The sequence below is a fragment of the Bos grunniens genome, chromosome 22, assembly GCF_055505025.1.
Source record: "Bos grunniens cultivar Pamir isolate PY7600 chromosome 22, Bosgru_T2T1.0, whole genome shotgun sequence".
Lineage (NCBI taxonomy): Eukaryota > Metazoa > Chordata > Mammalia > Artiodactyla > Bovidae > Bos > Bos grunniens.
The window spans coordinates 58,067,803-58,080,048 of NC_141186.1; the positions used below are offsets into that span (position 1 = coordinate 58,067,803).

General features: G+C 55.3%; 1 protein-coding gene across 3 annotated transcripts in view; it reads left to right on the forward strand.

The window, feature by feature from the left end:
• The first annotated feature begins 8,243 nt into the window (after positions 1–8,243).
• The window catches only part of GRIP2 (glutamate receptor interacting protein 2), a 104,198-nt gene continuing 100,195 nt past the window's right edge, over positions 8,244–12,246 (forward strand). Inside the window, exon 1 of one of the 3 annotated variants that reach the window (XM_086368768.1) lies at positions 8,244–8,584. In XM_086368768.1, the coding sequence (XP_086224894.1) occupies positions 8,530–8,584 (55 nt within the window). In that variant the 5' untranslated portion in view covers positions 8,244–8,529. The remainder of the gene's footprint in view (positions 8,585–12,246) is intronic. The other 2 variants (XR_015151903.1, XM_086368766.1) reach the window with 2 other exon arrangements.

A 12,246-nucleotide genomic window follows, 5' to 3' on the forward strand; every position in this document is an offset into this window, starting at 1 on the left:
ACAGTTCAATGGCAAAGGGTGAAGCTCCAGGAGATAAAGAGTTAAGACCGAGCAGTATAACCTACCCCCCGTCACCTATTCTGCACTCCCCTGCTTTGCCAGACCACCACTAGCTCAACTGTAGACCCTTCCCCAGCTTCTAATGACCACCCCGTCTTTCACCCACTCTTGACATCCATTCCCTCACAGAATGGACTCTTGCAGGCCACCCCATCCAGAGGGACTTCTAGCAACGTGAATCTGACCGTGTCTCTCCCCTGCCCCAAACCCCACAGGACTTTCTGTTGCCCTTAGAGTGAAATCCCAACTCCTTACAGGGAGCTTCCCTGGTGGTCCAGTGGTTAAGCATCCGCCTTCCATCAAGAGGACAGGGGAGGGTTCTACCCCAATCGGGGAACTAAGTTTCTACATGCCGAGGAGCAACCAAGCCCACGTAAGCCACACCTAGAGAAGTCCATGCACTGCGAGTGGAGAGGCCTGGGTGCGGTAACCCAGAGCCTGCGCACCACGATGAAGACCCATTTCAGCCCAAAAAGTAAACAAATAAACGGATGAACAGACTCCTTACGAGACTACAGAGCCTGTGGGATAAGCCTTCACCATTTCTCTCAGCCTCACTTCTGACCACAGCCTTCTTTCCTCTGAGTCTTTCAGCAGTTGGGATCCTCACTCAGCTCCCCCAACGGGCTCGGCCTGCTTCTCTCCTCTGGGCCCAAAACATGCCCACGGACACCCACTCCACAAATCCCTGCTAAGCATCTTACTCTGTGTCGGGGATGCAGTGAGGCCTTGGGAACGTGGCAGGACTGGGAAGGCCGTTCTTCTCTCGCTCAGCAAACACGTGGCCCCTCTCTGAACAAGCATGGGGCCAGGCGCTGGGACTGCTCCGGGGGTATTTCCTGGCCACCCTTGTTTGGTGGTGACCCATTTATCCACCTGTCTGTGTCACCCTGGGGTCCCCCAGCCCCTTGGGGACTCTGGCACCTGTGGATCTGGTACATGGCCTGGAGAAAGGGGCCCTGGATGAAAGCGAACAGACCCAGAACTCGTCCTCAGAAGGCCACACACAGTCCAGGCAGGGACACTCACGTACAGCGTGCCAAGGCTGCAGACCTGGGATGAGGCAAGCTCGGATGGGGGGAGAGTATTTGGTTCACTGTTGTTGTTATTAAGTTGCTAAATCATGGCCGACTCTTTGCAACTCCACTGACTGCAGCCCGCAAGGCTCCTCTGTCCATGGGATTCTCCAGGCAAGAATACTGGAGTGGGTTGCCATTGCCTTCTCCAAGGCATCTTCCTGATCCAGGGATTGAACCCACGTCTCCTGCACTGGTAGGCAGGTCCTTCTCCACTGAGCTATCACTGGTAAATTTCCCTGTCCTATTCATTTGGCTCATAGTAGGTGCCAAATCGATATTATTTAAAAAAACATTTTTTTTAACGTGGATCATTTTTCCTTGAAAGTCTTTATCGAATTTTCTACAACATTGCTTCTGTTTTATGGCTTTTGGTTTTGGGGCCACGAGGCATGTGGGATCTTGGCTCCTCGACCAGGGATCAAACCTCCACCCCCGGCACTGGAAGGTCAGGTCTTAACCACCGGACCGTCAGGGAAGTCCCCAAATCAGTACTTTCATTTCCCCACTCTTGGAAAACCCCAGCTGATTTTTCAAGACCCTGATCAAAAGCCTTCTCCTGCAGGAAACCTTTCCTCTCTCTCTCTCCTGTCATAGGAGATGCTGAGTGCGCTCCACCCAGATTCCCGTCACCAAAACAGAGCACCCACCTCCCAGCTGCAGTGTGTGCCAACTGCTAAGAGCTCTGGCTGCACCTGCCCCCGAGAATGGCTTTCAGCCAGCGGGAGCCTCCCGGAGGCCGCGTCAGGGATGCTACACTCTTCCCGTGGGAAGGGGGCAAGCACTGTTCCCTCAAGTATTGTTCCTGCTCCAGAGCAACCCGTGGGGTCAGGCTGAGGCCGGACTTCTCCTGAAACCACATCCCTGCTTGCCTGGTTTCTTCCCTGCCTCATCTGGCTTCCCTCTCTCCCCTACTTACATAAATGTGTGCACAAGAATGCCTGTTTAAGGCTTGGCCCAATCTAAGACAGTGTGTGTGTGTATCCTGCTCCTATTCAGTCACTAAGTCGTGTTAGAACCTTTGTGACCCCATGGACTGTCGCCTGCCAGGCTCCTCTGTCTGTGGGATTCACCAGGCAAGAATACTGGAATGGTTTGCCATTCCCTTCTCCAGGGGATCTTCCCAACCCAGGGATGGAATCTGGGTCTCCTGCATTGGCAGGCGGATTCTTTGCCACTGTGGTACCAGGGAAAGCCTGTGTATACATGCGCGCGCGTGTGTGTGTGTGTGTGTGTGTTAGTTGCTCAGCCGCATCCTACTCTTTGCAGATCCGTGGACTATAGCCTGCCAGGCTACTCTGTCTGTGGAATTTCCAGGCAAGAATACTGCAGTGGGTTTGCCATGCCCTCCTCCAGGGATCTTCCTGACCCAGGGATCAAACTCGAGTCTCCTGTGCTGCAGGCAGATCCTTTACCTTTGGGGCCACCGGGGAGTCCTGTATGTATATGTCTATATCCACATATCTTATGTGATGTAAGCCTCTTCCAGGCCTGGACCCTAGAGCCCTCTCAAGCATCCCTGTGTCCTGTTCCCTTTCACCCGCTCAGTGTGCATAAATCACGTGGAAATGGGGTCACAACACAGGAGAAACTTGATCTCTGAATGACCACATGGAGAAGCTGACTTGGAGCTTCCCACAAGTGAGAAAGAAGCTTATCTCATATTTGCGCCACTAAGGATTCAGCGGTCTGTTGGGTCCTGCAGGTAATGTTCCTGTAATGAGTGCATCTGGGTTGGGTCATTTGTCAGCCTGGCTGATGCTCTGGCCCAGTGTCAGCCTTGGCATGATCAGGCTGGGGCTCCAGCTCAGACACATTTGGCCTCCCTGGGACTCAGTTCCCTCAGCTGCAAAGGAAAAGGCACAAACCCCTCTTTGATCAGAAGCATTAAATGAGATCGGTTAATTTCGTGCGTCAGCTTGACTGGCCTTAAGGCGCCCAGGTATTTAGTCAAATGTTACACTGCATGTGTCTGTGTAGATGTCCCTGGATGAGATTAACATTTCAATCAGTTGACTGAGTAAAGCAGCTTGCCCTCCCCAGCGTGGACGGGCCCCGTCCAATCCATTGAAAGCCTGAATAGTATAAAAGGCTAAGAAAGAAGCTTTTCTCTATGCCAGTCTTGGAGGTGGGACGTTGGTCTTCTCCTGCCTTAGGACTCAGACTGGAACTTTCATCATTAGCTTTCCCAGGACTAGACTTCTCCGTCTCCATACATATGTGTTAGTCGACTGCTCAGTCATGTCTGACTCCATGACCCCATGAACTGTAGCCCACCTATGGACAGGCTCCCCTGTGCATAGGATTCTCCAGGCAAGGATACTGGAGTGGGTTGCCATTTCCTCTTCCAGGGAATCTTCCCAACCCAGGGATCGAACCCAGGTCTCCTACATTGCAGGCAGATTCTTTACCATCTGAACCACCAGGGAAGGCTCTTTTCTAAAAATAAATCTGTCTATACCTATCTATGTCTAAATATCTATATATCGATATATCAATATCTATATGTATGTATACACACACACACACACACACACACACACACACACATCCTACCAGTACAGTGGAGATTCCAGACTCATTCATGTGGGGTGCTCCAGCCTTCGTTGCTGGAGCATAGCCACATCACACAATGTTACCATATGTGCCTCCTCCCCTTCAGTCATCTCTAGGATCCCTGCCCCAGGGCATGGCCCCTCACCTTCACCTGGACCATCACACACCCCTCATCAGCCTCCCTGCTTCTGATCTTGCGTCACCAATCCATCCTCCCTGAGGGCCAGATGAATGAGGTCTCAAAACCCCACATCAGTCAGTGTTACACATGCAGTAAGAAAGCTTACTGACTAAGCTTAGAAGCCTCAGTTTCCTCACCTGTAAAATGGGAAGGTGGACTAGATGAACTTGATGCCTCCTTCCAGCTGTTTGTTCCTTTGGTTTGGAAACGTGGTCCTTACTCCCTGTTTCCGGAGCCTCCTGGATCCTGAATCTCTCTGCCACACCACCTCTCGTTTCTGCTGCTTCTGCCCTCATCAAGAACTCATTTCTCCCACACTCTTGGCTCCTCTTCCCGCTTCTGCTCCTCTGCTTACAACATTCCATGCCTACTACTTTCTCCCCTGGCCCTATCACACTGCAAGCTTACTCACTTGCTGCCGTTCTGGTTGCTATTTCCCCGGCATTACCCTGCACAGACTGCCTTGGTGTTTGCACACTTCTGTTTCTCCGCTCCCTCCCATAGAACAGCCTCTCCTATTTTAACCCTCCCATTCCTACTGCCCACAAAGGTCCGTCTAGTCCAAGCCATGGTTTTTCCAGTAGTCATGCATGGATGTGAGAGTTGGACCATAAAGAAAGCTGAGTGCCAAAGAATGGATGCTTTTGAACTGTGGTGTTGGAGAAGACTCCTGAGAGTCCCTTGGACTGCAAGGAGATCCAGCCAGTCCATCCTAGAGGAGATCAGTCCTGGGTGTTCATTGGAAGGACTGATGTTGAAGCTGAAACTCCAATCCTTTGGCCACCTCATATGAAGACCTGACTCATTAGAAAAGACCCTGATGCTGGGAAATATTGAGGGCAGGAGGAGAAGGGGACGACAGAGGATGAGATGGGTGGATGGCATCACTGACTCGATGGATGTGAGTTTGAGCAAGCTCAGGGAGATAGTGGAGGACAGGGAAGTTTGGCATGCTGCAGTCCACGGGGTCAAAAGAGTCGGGCACGCCTCAGGGACTGAACAACAGCAGATTCCTTCTGCAGTTGCTCGTATTCGGGCTGCTACTTGTTCCTGTCCTTAGCGTTACCTGTCCAGGCACCACTCTTCTCATCACTGCTACTTCTCTGATCGCTCCTCCTGGCAAATGATTTCTTCTCTGACCCTTCGTCATCTCTATAACTTTTTCTCTTTCTTCTCCTTCAGCGAATAGGATTTCTTCTGTTATTCTTCCTCCTCTTCTTTCCTCTGACATTTTTTTTTTCCCTTCTGTGGGATTCAAAAATATGTGCAAATCCTTCGACACTCCTCCCATAAGAGGGGGAGTCTGTGCTTAGAATTTGGGAGGCTGGTGGCTGCTTTAAGGATACATCTGTATTATTTGAGTTTATTTTATTCACAACAATACATATTGCATTTATAACATTTTTAAATAAAGAGATGCTTTAAAACTAAAAAAAAAAAAAAGAATAAACAGGATGTGAGGCTTGTGCCGTCTGATGCAGGGTCATGAAAGTGGAGCAGGCTCCACCTGTGCTGTTTGAAAGGCTTACTCTGGGACCTCTGAGCCCAATGTGAGCAGTTCAGCTGCCCTGAGGCCACCATCCAGCTCAGGAACCAGTGAGGCAAGAGGCCTCTGGATGGTGCCAGCCTCCAGCCTTCTCTGCTGAGCGCCCAGATATCATGGAACTGAGACATGCCCTCTGCCCTGTCCAGATTCCCGACCCTAGAATTCACAGCCATAATAACTTGACTGCTTTACACCACTTGACTTTAGGGTGGCATACTCTGCAGCAGCAGGAGTTGAAAGACTCTCCCCTCACCCCTCTCCATCCTGGAGAGGCCCAGGACTCTGCCCTGCCCTGCTAACTGCCTTCTTCTGCCAGAGCCTCCTGACCTTGGCACTGGAAGCGCTGCCTGTCCCATCAGCCATCCCAGCCCCGTCACCCTCTGGGCTGCGGGCATCTGGGCCATGCATGAGGCCATCCATCTGGGTACAGACAGCAGTGATTCACGATTCTGCAGCCGGGAAAGACTTACTTCCTCGTCAAAAGCTCTTGGCCAATAAGACAAGTTGTAGAGTCAGCACTCTGTGGACTCGGGCCTTTGTGCTGATCTGCCCCGGCCTCACCCCAACCCCCTGGGCCTGCTCCGACATACTGAAGTGATTAATGATTCACGATGAATACGGGGCTGGGGTGTGACCCATCTGAGGGTCTTAGGAGCACAAATAGGTGATAGGTGGATCAGATAGACTGAGTGTGTGGCACTGTCTGGGGGTGCTTGGAGCTGGGCAGATCTGGGTTTGACGACCAGTTCTGCCAACTTCTGGCTGTGTGACCTTGAGAAAGACACAACCTCTCTGGGCCACACTGCCCTCCTTTGTAACATGGGTTAATTACACCAACTTTGCAGAAGTATTGGGGGTCTAAGATCCCATAAAAGCCCACGCTTACCTTACAAAAGGGGTACTTCTGAAGGCCAAAGGTTAGGTTGGCTTCACTGATAGGATCAAGACACCTGGGATTGCCTTTTGGAATACAAGCACCTGGCTCCAGCTTTCCTGGACTCTGTAAGGACACTTATGATGGTTCCTCGTTTGCAGGTGGGGAATCTGTGGCTCAAAGAGATAAGGTCATTTGCCCAAGGACACCTGGCTAAACACAGACTAGCCCAAGATGCAAGCAGAGGCCAGTTGTCTTCCCCCCAGCACTCGTGGAGGGCAGTGTTTTCTGCTGAGCCCCGCGTTTGTACTTTATTCTGCTGTTGACTAGCAAGACCCTCTCCCTCTCAGAGCAGGAGCGGGGAGGGAGGCAGCTAGGCAAACATGGTGACTTGATTGGGCAGGGGGGAGGCAGCCTTTACTGAGTTACAAGTGCTTTTTCTTGCTGTCATAAAATTTTATTTATTTAAGAACCTTAAGTAATTTTCTTAGATAGGTAATCCGCAGTGGTAAAGAAGCCGTCTGCCAGTGCAGGAGACGCAGGTTCAATCCCGGGCAGGGACGTTCCTCTGTGGGAGGAAATGGCAACCCACTCCAGTATTCTTGCCTGAAGAATTCCACGGACAGAGGAGCCTGGTGGGCTACAAGTCCATGGGGGTCAAAAAAAAAAAGTCAGACATGACTGAGGATGAACTCCTTAACGCATTTCCAGAGTTCAAAATTTCAAAGGCTTTCCTGGTGGCTCAGTGGTCAAGAATCTGCCCGCCAATGCTGGAGACACGAGTTCGATCCCTAGTCCGGGAAGATCCCACATGCGGCAGAGCAACTCAGCCCATGCGCCTCTGAGTACTACTGAGCCTGTGCTCTAAAGCCTGGGAGACGCGACTACTGAAGCCAGTGCCCCTAGAGCCTGTGCTCCGCAACAGGAGGAGCCACCGCAACTAGAGAAAAGCCCCTGCAGCAAAGAAGACCCAGCACAACCCAAAATAAACAAAACGATTTAAAATAATTTTAAATAACAAATAAAGTCACTTAAAATTTTCAAGAAGCACAAACAAGGATGCAATGAGAAGACAGTCTCCTGCATCTGCCCCCAGCCACTCTGTCAAGGGGATCTGTGTGTCCACAAGAGAGAATTTTCCACATGCTAGAGCAAACATGAAGGCAGAGCCTTCACTTTTTTTCCCTGCACATTTTATAAACATGTACTCCACTTTGCCCTCTTCCAAAGAGACCTTTCCTCCTTTTTTTAATGGCTGTGTGGTATTCCTTTGTCTGGATTGCTCACACACCTCCTTCCCCGCATTCTAAAGGAAGAAGCGAGCCTGATTTCCAAGGCTAGGACTCCCAGTGCCCCTTCCCTGGCTGTTCTTCCTCAGAAACACTGCGCCCTGGGGAGCTTAGTGGCTGCTGGGCTGATGGAAGCGAGCTCTGGTGGGCTTCAGTGGACAAAGCCTGCAGATAGACAGACCTTCTGACCGCTGGCCTCCAGCTTTTTGCTGGGTCCACGGGCAGGGCCTGCCCTCTCTGAGCCTCCTTTACCCCAAGATACAACTCGAAGACCCCACGCGCAGGGCAGAGGTGAGGGCTGCTGCAGAAAGTCGTTTGCCTTTTATAAGCCTGAAGCCCGGGGACACTCGCTGATTCACTCGTTCCTTCATTTATTCAGCCACTTACTGATGTATTCCTCCCCACCCCCCATTTATTCACTCGCTAATTTACATAAATCATACACCCATTCACTAACTCATTAACTCATTCCGTCACCGTTTTCGCACTCATCCATACACCCATGTGTTCACTCACTGATTCCCTCCCTTATTCACCCATTTATTCCGGCATTCATTGTTTGCACTCATTCATTCACGGTCTGATTCGCGGTGATGAGCGTTCCTGGGACGTGCTAAGTGCGGATTCGCGGGAGGCTGGCGCGGCAAGCCGGCTCAGGCCGCTGCGGGGGCCCCTCCGGCCGCGCTCCGCGCCGCCCCCGCCAGCCCCGGCCGCCGCGCCCCCGCGCCCGGGAAAGCGCGCGCTCTCGGGGCGCCTCTGCTCAGCGGCGGGCTCCGGAGCTGAGCCGAGCGCTTGGCGGCCGCTCGAGACCCTCGACCCTCGGCGGCCGCCCATGCCCGCCGCGCCCTGGGCGCACGGCCCTCCCCAGCGCTGCGCTGCGCCGCCGGGCCCGGCGGGGGCGGGGCCGGGCTGGCGAGGCCGGGCCGGGCCGCAGGGCGGCCGCCGGGATGCGGGGCTGGCGGAGGAACCTCGCCTTCTGCCTGCAGCGGCTGCCGGACGAAGGTAGGACGCGGCCGCCGCCCAGGCCGGTGTGCACCGGCGCGGCGCGGGGCGAGGAGGGCGGGCCCAGCGCGGGGCTGATCGGGGGGCGTCCGCTGGGGGTCCCCGCGGGAGGCGAGGGGCGGACGGCCGTCTGCTTCCCAGGCGCGGGAGGGAAGCGCCTGAAGCGCCGAGCCCGAAGGGTCACCGCAGGACATGCGGCTTGGAGCGCAGCCGGGCCGGGGGGGACACAGCGGGCGGCTGCACGGGGCGCGCGGAGGTGGGACCGGGGCCCGGGCGACCGCTTGGGGCTGGGGGTCGGGGGCGAAGGGCTCTGGACGCCCCAGGGCGCAGCCCGCGACCGGCGCGCGAGTCTGGTCCTTGGAGCGGCCGGGGCCGGCGCAGCGACCACGTGCGTCCCCGCGAGTTGGCCCGGGGTGGGGGGGTCCTGTGTGCGCGCGCTCACCGCGGCTGGGGCCTGGGGATCCCGAGGCTGCCGTCGCTGGGACTCAACTTTGCTCCGCGCGCCCGGCAGCCGCCCCGCGACGACCCCAGAGTCTGCAGTTCCTCAAAGTTGCAGAGAGGCCGGAGGGGAGGCGGGAAGGGGTGCGCGGAGAGCGGGGAGCCGGCCGGGCCCTGCCGCAGCGCAGCGGCGCAGCCGCCTCCGCCGGCCGCCCCCCCGGGCTGCCCCGCAGCTTACCTGTGGCCGGGGCCGCTGGCCGCGCGGGCTGGAGGTTAAGGAGGACCCGCGCGCCCGGGTCTGGCCACCGCCGAGGGAAGTTCGGCTTCAGTGAATTGCCAGAACGGTGTCGAGGGGGCAGAGCCAGGCAGGGATGGCAGTGCTCACCTTCGGCTCACTTCGGGGGGCACGAAGGCGGGCTTACAGGCAGCGGGCACTGTGCGTCAGGGCCCACACTTCCGCCTCTGCCTTTCACCTTCGCGGCCACCCCTGGGGAGGGCGCTGTTCTTTCCTCCTGGCCAGGGAGGGCATTGAGCTCCAGGGAGGATGCCTCTCGCCCAAGGTCACGGCACCGCTGAGTGGAAAAGCTGGAGGTGAACGAACCCAGGTCTGCGTTACTGGCGAGAATTCGGTCGTGCCAGCCCCCTGCCCCGACTCCTTCCCGTTTCTGCCCGCCCAGAGTCGGACCAGGCTCAGTTCCTGGGAAAGGATTCGTGTCCAGTCCAGCCCAGGATGCTCTTGAATGGGGCATGAGGCAAGCGGGGAGAGGGACAGCTGAGAGCAGGTCCCTGCCCCTCCTGTCCTGTCCCCAACGCTAGGTCAGTTCTGGAAAACGGGCAAAGGTGGGGGCGGGGCAGGTGCCCAGGCTTCCTTCCTTTCGGTGGAGGGAGGGGGCAGGTGGGTAGAGCGGGCACCATGGAGCTGCCCCAAAGGAGAGGAATAAATTAAGAAGTGCATCTTCAGAGCCAGGGGCCCAGTGTCTTCAGAAAACAGCGCAGCTCAGCCACAGGCGTGCTCCGTGGTCTTGGACCCGTCCTTCCCGCTCTGCGAGGCTCACTTTCTGTGTCCCTAAGGGGAGGGCCTGCCTAGGGAGAAAAATGTGAGATCTTGGCCCCTGGGCACTGCGCACAGCCCAGGGCAGACTGGCAAGTGGGAGGCTGTGATGTCCTGAGACGGAGGGTGTTGCTGCCTCGCTCCTGGATTCCCACTCGCCATGGGTGAGGCACGTGGGTGGTGTGTGTGTGTGTGTGAGGTGTGCATGCCGGCACGCGGGTGGCGTGTTTGAGATGCACGTGGGCTTGCCCAAGGCTCACGGGTTACCTGTACGAGGTGCGGGCGTCTTGTGACGCCTGCAGACCTTTCACCTGCCGCTGGCCACCGTCTTGAAGAGGAGCCCCCGTCCCCTGCCTCAATGCCATGAGATACCCAGCGTCTGAGTTTTCCTTGGGAAATCTTACCTAAGACTGATCTCTGAGCTCGTCACTGAATCGGAGGGTGACTGGTGTCTCCACCCTTGCCTGGCAGGAAATTGCTATTTTAAAAAGACAAAAATCCCCAGCTGACTCTGGGCCATGGGAAAATGGTTTCCCGTGGGCCAGGTCTCAGATGAGAAATTCTGCGACGTGGGCCCAGCTGGACAGGAGCCCTGTGGGAGGTCAGCCGAGCTTGAGTGAGGGAGAGAGATGGCTGCAGAGATGGGGCTGCAGGCCTGGCATCCTCAGAGAAGAGCTTCAGCCAGCAAGAGGGACATTCTGAACCAGACCAGCTTGTCTGCTTGTTGGGCGGCGTAAGTTAAGGCCCCAGGGAAAGGAGAGTGGGCTTGGAGACCAGACCCAGGGCCCCAGCTTAGCGTCTCTGCTGGCCAGCTGTGTGACCTTGGGCCCAGTGCTTAGCTCTTCTGAGCTTCCGGTTTTCCATCTGTGAAGTGGGAAAGGTACCCTTGCATGTGGTCTTGGAGAGTCAGTGTTAACATGGCTTGGCAAGTGGTCGGTGCTCAAGAAATACTAATCCCCATCTTCCTTTCCTGATCTTTATATCCACTTCAGGTTTGGTGGGGTGAGGACGGGGCTTCCCAGATGGCTTGGCAGGTAAAGAATCCACCTGCAATGCAGGAGACACAGGAGACACTGGTTTGATCCCTGGGTCAGGAAGATCCCCTGGAGGAAGGAATGGCCACCCACTCCAGTATGCTTGCCTGGGAAATCCCATGGACAGAGAAACCTGGCGGGCTACAGTCCGTGGGGTTGCAAAGAGTCGGACACAGCTGAGTGAGCATGCACGCATGCTTAGATTTGGGGAAGTGATCTAGTGTTCTGGTCAGTGGAGCACTCAAGACTCAGGGTGGGTTTCTGGATTATGAGCAGTCATCTTGAGGCTCTGAAGTCCTAGGGTTTGGGGGAATCCAGTCTGGGTTGTGTCTGCTGTGTGGATACTTGGACCCATCGGCCAGCCTTGCCCAGTGAGGTTGGCCAAAAGTGTGGTTGTGCTCAGCACACACTTACCCAGTGTGTGTGTCTGGGTCACTGCACAGTACTTAGCACCTTATGTAGTAGTCGTGTCTCTTGAAGAGAAACACACGCGGCCACAGGAATTGGGGAACTCTGCGACTCTTCATGATGCTTTTGAGGGGTGTGTTTGTGTGTGTGTGTGTGATGGGAGACGGAGAGAGAGAAACTTGTGTTCTAATGAACCATCACCTTGAGTTGTGTGGCCCCATAGACAGCAACAGATTCCCTTCTCTTCGCCGCAATAAACCCTTCTAGAGGACACTCGCTTCTCTCCTCCAGGCTCCTGCTGATCTCTGTGTGGGATCAGAAAAATAAACACCAGTCCTCAGCCTCAGGTTGCCCCCCAGTCCCTCAGATAACAAAAGTTCAAGGTGCCCAGTGCCTGGGGAACGTGGAGTTGAAAGCAGCAGCCAATTCCCGGTCAGAGAGAGGCTGCTCAGAGGAGGAGGGCCCTGCGACCCAGTGGAGACAGTCGGATCTCCACCGGCAAGTTCTTCCCCGTGGTGTGGCCTGATTAATTTTCCTCCTTATGCCAGTCCTTTCTGCTCTCTAATGGACTTTTGGAATGTTAGCCAGGAGGGTTAATAGAACTCATCACGCCCGACTCTCTTCGTAGAGAGAGGGCGAAATACAGAAGCAGTCAGGAGGAAATGACTTTTTAGTCACTCACCAGATATTTCCTGGGCCCTGTTCTGGGGGCTGGGAAACCAGCATGAACC